The sequence below is a fragment of the Trachypithecus francoisi genome, unplaced genomic scaffold (genome assembly GCF_009764315.1).
Source record: "Trachypithecus francoisi isolate TF-2019V2 unplaced genomic scaffold, Tfra_2.0 Lachesis_group14, whole genome shotgun sequence".
Taxonomy (NCBI): Eukaryota; Metazoa; Chordata; class Mammalia; order Primates; family Cercopithecidae; genus Trachypithecus; species Trachypithecus francoisi.
Window position 1 is genome coordinate 14,518,129 of NW_022681459.1, and position 11,122 is coordinate 14,529,250.

General features: G+C 42.8%; 1 protein-coding gene across 1 annotated transcript; it reads left to right on the forward strand.

The window, feature by feature from the left end:
- Positions 1–824: 824 nt before the first annotated feature.
- LOC117095639 (elongation factor 1-alpha 1-like) lies at positions 825–2,573 on the forward strand. The gene has a single exon (XM_033232239.1). It carries the CDS (start codon positions 883–885, stop codon positions 2,269–2,271), a length of 1,389 nt encoding a protein of 462 aa, XP_033088130.1. The 5' UTR covers positions 825–882; the 3' UTR covers positions 2,272–2,573.
- The last annotated feature ends 8,549 nt before the right edge of the window (positions 2,574–11,122 follow it).

The window sequence follows — 11,122 nt, forward strand, 5'->3', positions numbered from 1 at the left end:
GTGCAGTGGCCAGATCTCAGCTCACTGCAAGCTCCGCCTCCCGGGTTTACGCCATTCTCCTGCCTCAGCCTCCCGAGTAGCTGGGACTACAGGCGCCGCCACCTCGCCCGGCTAGTTTTTGTGTTTTTTTTTTTTTTAGTAGAGACGGGGTTTCGCCGTGTTAGCCAGGATGGTCTCGATCTCCCGACCTCGTGATCCGCCCATCTCGGCCTCCCAAAGTGCTGGGATTACAGGCTTGAGCCACCGCGCCCAGCCTAGACTCATTTTTTTCTATAGGACTCTTCATTTAAACAAAATCTCAAAAGCATATAAAACACAAATGTTCCAAGTCTTGCCAACTTTTGACTACATATGTATTTGTGTACCTAGATTATGTTCACAAGAGACCCACTAATGTAAACAGATAAAACATGAGTTATCAAAGAGTCTTCCCCCTTTATTTCCGAAATTCAAAATTTATTTCTGAAATGCATGCCCACATGCTCTTAAAACCACTCTTAGCTATTGTGAAAAACTGAAAGCAACATATGCTGATTGCCAAATTTTTCCATAATTCTGTCTCCTAGGCATATAGAAGAATCATAATTTTTGTCCCCCATAAAAGTAGGTAGGGCTACTTGACTTGACTTGGTCAATGAAATAAGAGCAGAAGTGAAATGTCACTGCCTCTGAAAACAAGAGCCAGTGTCTAGTTCACCAAGCTGCCTTCTTTCCTCATGCTCCAGAAAGTTTGAAGACACAACTCAAAATGAAGCTTCTAGCAACCTGGAGTCGAATAACTCAGATGAGGAGAGCACCCCTGTCAAAACAGTATGAACGCTTTTTCGCAACAGGTTTGCCGCCAGAACACAGGTGTCGTGAAAACTACCCCTAAAAGCCAAAATGGGAAAGGAAAAGACTCATATCAACATTGTCATCATTGGACACGTAGATTCGGGCAAATCCACCACTACTGGCCATCTGATCTACAAATGTGGTGGCATCGACAAAAGAACCATTGAAAGATTTGAGAAAGAGGCTGCTGAGATGGGAAAGGGCTCCTTCAAGTATGCCTGGGTCTTGGATAAACTGAAAGCTGAGCGGGAACGTGGTATCACCATTGATATCTCCTTGTGGAAATTTGAGACCAGCAAGTATTATGTGACTATCATTGACGCCCCAGGACACAGAGACTTCATCAAAAACATGATTACAGAGAGATCTCAGGCTGACTGTGCTGTCCTGATTGTTGCTGCTGGTGTTGATGAATTTGAAGCTGGTATCTCCAAGAATGGGCAGACCCGACAGCATGCTCTTCTGGCTTACACACTGGGTGTGAAACAACTAATTGTTGGTGTTAACAAAATGAATTCCACTGAGCCACCCTACAGCCAGAAGAGATATGAGGAAATTGTTAAGGAAGTCAGCACTTACATTAAGAAAATTGGCTACAACCCTGACACAGTAGCATTTGTGCCAATTTCTGGTTGTAATGGTGACAGCATGCTGGAGCCAAGTGCTAACATGCCTTGGTTCAAGGGATGGAAGGTCACCCGTAAGGATGGCAATGCCAGTGGAACCACGCTGCTTGAGGCTCTGGACTGCATCCTACCACCAACTCGTCCAACTGACAAGCCCTTGCGCCTGCCTCTCCAGGATGTCTACAAAATTGGTGGTATTGGTACTGTTCCTGTTGGCCGAGTGGAGACTGGTGTTCTCAAACCTGGTATGGTGGTCACCTTTGCTCCAGTCAAGGTTACAACTGAAGTAAAATCTGTTGAAATGCACCATGAAGCTTTGAGTGAAGCTCTTCCTGGGGACAATGGGGGCTTCAATGTCAAGAATGTGTCTGTCAAGGATGTTCGTCGTGGCATTGTTGCTGGTGACAGCAAAAACGACCCACCAATGGAAGCAGCTGGCTTCACTGCTCAGGTGATTATCCTGAACCATCCAGGCCAAATAAGTGCTGGCTATGCCCCTGTGTTGGATTGCCACACGGCTCACATTGCATGCAAGTTTGCTGAGCTCAAGGAAAAGATTGATCGCCGTTCTGGTAAAAAACTGGAAGATAGCCCTAAATTCTTGAAGTCTGGTGATGCTGCCATTGTTGATATGGTTCCTGGCAAGCCTATGTGTGTTGAGAGCTTCTCAGACTATCCACCTTTGGGTCACTTTGCTGTTCATGATATGAGGCAGACAGTTGCGGTGGGTGTCATCAAAGCAGTGGAAGAGAACGCTGCTGGAGCTGGCAAGGTCACCAAGTCTGCCCAGAAAGCTCAGAAGGCTAAATGAATATTATCCCTAATACCTGTCACCCCACTCTTAATCAGTGGTGGAAGAACAGTCTCAGAAATGTTTGTTTCAATTGGCCATTTAAGTTTAGTAATAAAAGACTGGTTAATGATAACAATGCATCGTAAAACCTTCAGAAGGAAAGGAGAATGTTTTGTGGACCACTTTGGTTTTCTTTTTTGCGTGTGGCAGTTTTTAGTTATTAGTTTTTAAAATCAGTACTTTTTAATGGAAACAACTTGACCAAAAATTTGTCATAGAATTTTGAGACCCATTAAAAAAGTTTAATGAGAAAAAAAAAAGTACGAACACTTAGGATCTGCAAGGAATATACTTAGCTTTTTATTATTATTATTATTATACTTTAAGTTCTAGGGTACACGTGCATAACGTGCAGGATTGTTACATATGTATACTTGTGCCATGTTGTTGTGCTGCACCCATCAACTCGTCAGCATCCATCAACTCGTCAATTACATCAGGTATAACTCCCATTGCAATCCCTCCCCTCTCCCCCCTCCCCATGATAGGCCCCGGTGTGTGATGTTCCCCTTCCCGACTCCAAGTGATCTCATTGTTCAGTTCCCACCTATGAGTGAGAACATGCAGTGTTTGGTTTTCTGTTCTTGCGATAGTTTGCTGAGAATGATGGTTTCCAGCTGCATCCATGTCCCTACACAGGACACAAACTCATCCTTTTTTATGGCTGCATAGTATTCCATGGTGTATATGTGCCACATTTTCTTAATCCAGTCTGTCACAGATGGACATTTGGGTTGATTCCAAGTCTTTGCTATTGTGAATAGTGCCGCAATAAACATACGTGTGCATGTGTCTTTATAGCAGCATAATTATAATCCTTTGGGTATATACCCGTATGGGATGGCTGGGTCATATGGTACTTCTAGTTCTAGATCCTTGAGGAATTGCCATACTGTTTTCCATAATGGTTGAACTAGTTTACAATCCCACCAACAGTGTAAAAGTGTTCCTATTTCTCCACATCCTCTCCAGCACCTGTTGTTTCCTGACTTTTTAATGATTGCCATTCTAACTGGTGTGAGATGGTATCTCATTGTGGTTTTGATTTGCATTTCTCTGATGGCCAGTGATGATGAGCATTTTTTCATGTGTCTGTTGGCTGTATGAATGTCTTCTTTTGAGAAATGTCTGTTCATATGCTTTACCCACTTTTTGATGGGGTTGTTTGTTTTTTTCTTGTAAATTTGTTTGAGTTCTTTGTAGGTTCTGGATATCAGCCCGTTGTCCGATGAGTAGATTGCAAAAATTTTCTCCCATTCTGTAGGTTGCCTGTTCACTCTGATGGTACTTTCTTTTGCTGTGCAGAAGCTCTTTAGTTTAATTAGATCCCATGTGTCAATTTTGGCTTTTGCTGCCGTTGCTTTTGGTGTTTTAAACATGAAGTCCTTGCCCATGCCTATGTCCTGAATGGTACTACCTAGGTTTTCTTCTAGGGTTTTTATGTATTAGGTCTAACATTTAAGTCTCTAATCCATCTTGAATTAATTTTCGTATAAGGAGTAAGGAAAGGATCCAGTTTCAGCTTTCTACTTATGGCTAGCCATTTTCCCAGCACCATTTATTAAATAGGGATCCTTTCCCCATTTCTTGTTTCTCTCAGGTTTGTCAAAGATCAGATGGCTGTAGATGTGTGGTATTATTTCTGAGGACTCCGTTCTGTTCCATTGGTCTATATCTCTGTTTTGGTACCAGTACCATGCTGTTTTGGTTACTGTAGCCTTGTAGTATAGTTTGAAGTCAGGTAGCGTGATGCCTCCAGCTTTGTTCTTTTTTGAATTAGCATTGTCTTGGCAATGCGGGCTCTTTTTTGGTTCCATATGAACTTTAAAGCTGTTTTTTCCAATTCTGTGAAGAAACTCATTGGTAGCTTGATGGGGATGGCATTGAATCTATAAATAACCTTGGGCAGTAAGGCCATTTTCACGATATTGATTCTTCCTATCCATGAGCATGATATGTTCTTCCATTTGTTTGTGTCCTCTTTTATTTCACTGAGCAGTGGTTTGTAGTTCTCCTTGAAGAGGTCCTTGACATCCCTTGTAAGTTGGATTCCTAGGTATTTTATTCTCTTTGAAGCAATTGTGAATGGAAGTTCATTCATGATTGGCTCTCTGTTTGTCTGTTTACTGTGTATAGAATGCTTGTGATTTTTGCACATTAATTTGTATCCTGAGACTTTGCTGAAGTTGCTTATCAGCTTAGGAGATTTTGGGCTGAGACAATGGGGTTTTCTAAATATACAATCATGTCATCTGCAAACAGGGACAATTTGACTTCTTCTTTTCCTAACTGGATACCCTTGATTTCTTTCTCTTGCCTGATTGCCCTAGCCAGAACTTCCAACACTATGTTGAATAGGAGTGGTGAGAGAGGGCATCCCTGTCTTGTGCCAGTTTTCAAAGGGAATTTTTCCAGTTTTTGCCCATTCAGTATGATATTGGCTGTGGGTTTGTCATAAATAGCTCTTACTGTTTTGAGGTACGTTCCATCAGTACCAAATTTATTGAGCGTTTTTAGCATGAAGGGCTGTTGAATTTTGTCAAAAGCCTTTTCTGCATCTATTGAGATAATCATGTGGTTCTTGTCTTTGGTTCTGTTTATATGCTGGATTACGTTTTTGATTTGCGAATGTTGAACCAGCCTTGCATCCCAGGGATGAAGCCCACTTGATCATGGTGGATAAGCTTTTTGATGTGCTGCTGAATCGGTTTGACAGTATTTTACTGAGGATTTTTGCATCGATGTTCATCAGGGATATTGGTCTAAATTCTCTTTTTTTGTTGTGTCTCTGCCAGGCTTTGGTATCAGGATGATGTTGGCCTCATAAAATGAGTTAGGGAGGATTCCCTCTTTTTCTATTGATTGGAATAGTTTCAGAAGGAATGGTACCAGCTCCTCCTTGTACCTGTGGTAGAATTCAGCTGTGAATCCATCTGGTCCTGGACTTTTTTTGGTTGGTAGGCTATTAATTATTGCCTCAATTTCAGAGCCTGCTATTGGTCTATTTAGGGATTCAACTTCTTCCTGGTTTAGTCTTGGAAGAGTGTACATGTCCAGGAAATTATCCGTTTCTTCTAGATTTTCTAGTTTATTTGCATAGAGGTGTTTATAGTATTCTCTGATGGTAATTTGTATTTCTGTGGGGTCGGTGGTGATATCCCCTTTATCATTTTTTATTGCATCTATTTGATTCTTCTCTCTTTTCTTCTTTATTAGTCTTGCTAGCGGTCTGTCAATTTTGTTGATCTTTTCCTAAAACCAACTCCTGGATTCATTGATCTTTTGGAGGGTTTTTTGTGTCTCTATCTCCTTGAGTTCTGCTCTGATCTTAGTTATTTATTGCCTTCTGCTAGCTTTTGAATGTATTTGCTCTTGGCTCTCTAGTTCTGTTAATTGTGATGTTAGAGTGTCCATTTTAGATCTTTCCTGCTTTCTCTTGTGGGCATTTAGTGCTATAAATTTCCCTCTACACACTGCTTTAAATGTGTCCCAGAGATTCTGGTATGTTGTATCTTTGTTCTCATTGGTTTCAAAGAACATCTTTATTTCTGCCTTCATTTCGTTATGTACCCAGTAGTCATTCAGGAGCAGGTTGTTCAGTTTCCATGTAGTTGAGCGGTTTTGATTGAGTTTCTTAGTCCTGAGTTCTAGTTTGATTGCACTGTGGTCTGAGAGACAGTTTGTTATAATTTCTGTTCTTTTACGTTTGCTGAGGAGTGCTTTACTTCCAATTATGTGGTCAATTTTGGAATAAGTGCAATGTGGTGCTGAGAAGAATGCATATTCTGTTGATTTGGGGTGGAGAGTTCTATAGATGTCTATTAGGTCAGCTTGGTGCAGAGATGAGTTCAATTCCTGGATATCCTTGTTAACTTTCTGTCTCGTTGATCTGTCTAATGTTGACAGTGGAGTGTTGAAGTCTCCCATTATTATTGTATGGGAGTCTAAGTCTCTTTGTAAGTCTCTAAGGACTAGCTTTATGAATCTGGGTGCTCCTGTATTGGGTGCATATATATTTAGGAGAGTTAGCTCTTCCTGTTGAATTGATCCCTTTACCATTAAGTAATGGCCTTCTTTGTCTCTTTTGATCTTTGATGGTTTAAAGTCTGTTTTATCAGAGACTAGTATTGCAACCCCTGCTTTTTTTGTTCTCCATTTGCTTGGTAGATCTTCCTCCATCCCTTTATTTTGAGCCTATATTTGTCTCTGCATGTGAGATGGGTCCCCTGAATACAGCAGACTGATGGGTCTTGACTCTTTATCCAGTTTGCCAGTCTGTGTCTTTTAATTGGAGCATTTAGTCCATTGACATTTAAGGTTAATATTGTTATGTGTGAACTTGATCCTGTCATTATGATATTAACTGGTTATTTTGCTCGTTAGTTGATGCAGTTTCTTCCTAGCCTCGATGGTCTTTACATTTTGGCATGTTTTTGCAATGGCTGGTACCGTTGTTCCTTTCCATGTTTAGGGCTTCCTTCAGGGTCTCTTGTAAGGCAGACCTGGTGGTGACAAAATCTCTAAGCATTTGCTTATCTGTAAGGATTTTATTTCTCCTTCACTTATGAAACTTAGTTTGGCTGGATATGAAATTCTGGGTTGAAAATTCTTTTTTAAGAATGTTGAATATTGGCCCCCACTCTTTTCTGGCTTGTAGTTTCTGCCGAGAGATCTGCTGTTAGTCTGATGGGCTTCCCTTTGTGGGTAACCCGACCTTTCTCTCTGGCTGCCCTTAAGATTTTTTCCTTCATTTCAACTTTGGTGAATCTGGCAATTATGTGTCTTGGAGTTGCTCTTCTCGAGGAGTATCTTTGTGGCGTTCTCTGTATTTCCTGAATTTGAATGTTGGCCTGCCCTACTAGGTTGGGGAAGTTCTCCTGGATGATATCCTGAAGAGTGTTTTCCAACTTGGTTCCATTTTCCCCCTCACTTTCAGGCACCCCAATCAGACGTAGATTTGGTCTTTTTACATAATCCCATACTTCTTGCAGGCTTTGTTCATTTCTTTTTCTTCCTTTTTCTTTTGGTTTCTCTTCTCGCTTCGTTTCATTCATTTGATCCTCAATCGCTGATACTCTTTCTTCCAGTTGATCGAGTCGGTTACTGAAGCTTGTGCATTTGTCACGTATTTCTCGTGTCATGGTTTTCATCTCTGTCATTTCGTTTATGACCTTCTCTGCATCAATTATTCTAGCTGTCAATTCTTCCACTCTGTTTTCAAGATTTTTAGTTTCTTTGCGCTGGGTACCTAATTCCTCCTTTAGCTCTGAGAAGTTTGATGGACTGAAGCCTTCTTCTCTCATCTCATCAAAGTCATTCTCTGACCAGCTTCAATCTGTTGCTGGCGATGAGCTGCGCTCCTTTGCAGGGAGAGATGCGCTCTTATTTTTTGAATTTCCAGCTTTTCTGCCCTGCTTTTTCCCAATCTTTGTGGTTTTATCTGCCTCTGGTCTTTGATGATGGTGACATACTGATGGGGTTTTGGTATAGGTGTCCTTCCTGTTTGATAGTTTTCCTTCTAACAGTCAGGACCCTCAGCTGTAGGTCTGTTAGAGATTGCTTGAGGTCCACTCCAGACCCTGTTTGCCTGGGTATCAGCAGCAGAGGTTGCAGAAGATAGAATATTGCTGAACAGCGAGTGTACCTGTCTGATTCTTACTTTGGAAGCTTCCTCTCAGGGGTGTACTCCACCCTGTGAGGTGTGGGGTGTCAGACTGTCCCTAGTGGGGGATGTCTCCCAGTTAGGCTACTCAGGGGTCAGGGACCCACTTGAGCAGGCAGTCTGTCCCTTCTCAGATCTCAACCTCCGTATGAGGAGATCCACTGCTCTCTTCAAAGCTGTCAGACAGAGTCGTTTGCGTCTTCAGAGGTTTCTGCTGCTTTTTTTGTTGTTGTTGTTTAGCTGTGCCCTGTTCCCAGAGGTGGAGTCTACAGAGACAGGCAGGTTTCCTTGAGCTGCTGTGAGCTCCACCCAGTTCGAGCTTCCCAGTGGCTTTGTTTACCTACTTAAGCCTCAGCAATGGCGGGTGCCCCTCCCCCAGCCTCGCTGCTGCCTGGCGGTTAGATCGCAGACTGCTGTGCTAGCAATGAGGGAGCCTCCGTGGCCCTGGGACCTTCCCAGCCAGGTGTGGGATATAATCTCCTGGTGTGCCTGTTTGCTTAAAGCGCAGTATTGGGGTGGGAGTTACCCGATTTTCCAGGTGTTGTGTGTCTCAGTTCCCCTGGCTAGGAAAAGGGATTCCCTTCCCCCTTGTGCTTCCCAGGTGAGGCGATGCCTCGCCCTGCTTCAGCTCTCGCTGGTTGGGCTGCAGCAGCTGACCAGCACCGATTGTCTGGCACTCCCTAGTGAGATGACCCCAGTACCTCAGTTGAAAATGCAGAAATCACCGGTCTTCTGTGTCGCTCGCGCTGGGAGTTGGAGACTGGAGCTGTTCCTATTTGGCCATCTTGCTCCGCCTCCCAGGAAACTATCTTCTATACTTAGCTTTTTAACCTACTGAGACTAGGGGATGTTTTTGTTACTTCAGCATAATCTTGCCTACTGATACAACTACTGTTACCAGCCATTGTCCACCTGTGTTTCTTTCTTTCTCTTCAGCTCAGAAATCCCTTTTGCCATGCAACTGTTACAACTAGCTATCATGCAATCACCTGTGTTCTACAGATGCCGCATAAATATCCAGTATCCTCTATTATTGCTAGATGCTATGCAAAGGAAGAGGAAATGGACTTCTTTGAAACACTGTGCCACTTGGACAGCCCAAGAACTCTGCTTATGTTGCAGTTAAACAGTATCTCTCTTTAACAACTGTATTAGTTCTAGTCATTGTCCTTGCCATGAATAGCACTGATAGTTTTACTCCTGTCTTCAAGAAACCCATTTCAGAATTAAGAGACTAAGTAGGGAAATTATGTTCTGTAACATCTCCCATTCTCCTGTTCTTTCTCTTGTCCCACATAAATACAAAAACAAAAATCTCTTTTTTGCTCTCTTATAAAACAAATGTTCTCATGCTAATCATTGAATGTAAACAGTTGGTGGTATTGAGAGTGGGCAGGCAAGTTGTTCAGGCTAGTAGAATCTGAGTCATACTTCACCCACCAAAAAATGTCAGATTCCAACAACAAAAGAGATCATCTGAAGCTGGTGCCTCACCTCTTTTTCCTCTTTTACCAGTGATTTTATTGGGTTTTTAAAAGCCACTGAATTATAAAATCTTTTTTTTTTTTTTTTTGAGACGGAGTCTCGCTCTATCGCCCGGGCTGGAGTGCAGTGGCCGGATCTCAGCTCACTGCAAGCTCCGCCTCCCGGGTTTACGCCATTCTCCTGCCTCAGCCTCCCGAGTAGCTGGGACTACAGGCGCCCGCCACCTCGCCCGGCTAATTTTTTGTATTTTTTTAGTAGAGACGGGGTTTCACCGTGTTCGCCAGGATGGTCTCGATCTCCTGACCTCGTGATCCGCCCGTCTCGGCCTCCCAAAGTGCTGGGATTACAGGCTTGAGCCACCGCGCCCGGCCTATAAAATCTTTTAATCTGGATAAGTAATAGTCCATCATAGATTTGAACTATTATATAGTTTTTTTTTCAATTATTTACTGTTAGATTATTTTTCCCCCAATTGTTTATGAATAATGTCTATTCACATTAGATGGTACCTTTTTTTTTTTTTTTTTTTTTTTTGAGACGGAGTCTTGCTCTGTCCCCCGGGCTGGAGTGCAGTGGCCGGATCTCAGCTCACTGCAAGCTCCGCCTCCCAGGTTCACGCCATTCTCCTGCCTCAGCCTCCGGAGTAGCTGGGACTACAGGCGCCCGCCACCTCGCCCGGCTAGTTTTTTTTTTTTTTTTTTTTTTTTAGTAGAGACGGGGTTTCACCCTGTTAGCCAGGATGGTCTCGATCTCCTGACCTCGTGATCCGCCCGTCTCGGCCTCCCAAAGTGCTGGGATTACAGGCTTGAGCCACCGCGCCCGGCCTTAGATGGTACCTTTATTGGGTGATTCCTCATGTATATTTATAAGTCAGCTTAAAGTTACAATTTCAAAGATAGATATTAACATAAAATACTTAGAATGCAATGAAAATTGTGGTTCTCTGTGAATGACTTGCTCTTAGTTTAAATTTTTATTGAACTGTTCTGTAGCATAATATATTTTATATTAGATTTATTCTTCAAAAACGGGGAATAAATAAAGGCTGCCTGGACCACATGATTTGACTATTTTTATTTTGCATGTAGTGATATAAGTCACAGATTTTTTTTCTGATTCTCATCTCCCAGTTTTCCCAGCTACCCATTTAACCAGCCAGCCACTCTCCAGTTACACACCAATGTGCTACATCTTATTTTTTTTTTTTTTTTTTTTTTTTTTTTGAGACGGAGTCTTGCTCTGTCGCCCAGGCTGGAGTGCAGTGGCCGGATCTCAGCTCACTGCAAGCTCCGCCTCCCGGGTTTACGCCATTCTCTCGCCTCAGCCTCCCGAGTAGCTGGGACTACAGGCGCCCGCCACCACGCCCGGCTAGTTTTTTTTTTTTTTGTAGTTTTTAGTAGAGACGGGGTTTCACTGTGTTAGCCAGGATGGTCTCGATCTCCTGACCTCGTGATCCGCCCGTCTCGGCCTCCCAAAGTGCTGGGATTACAGGCTTGAGCCACCGCGCCCGGCCGCTACATCTTATTTTTATCAACTTATCCTTTTATCTAATACTTCAATGTAGTATTTTTCTTTTTTTTTTTTTTTTCTTTTTTTTGAGATGGAGTCTCGCTCTGTGGTCCAGGCTGGAGTCCAGTGGCCGAATCTCAGCTCACTGCAAGC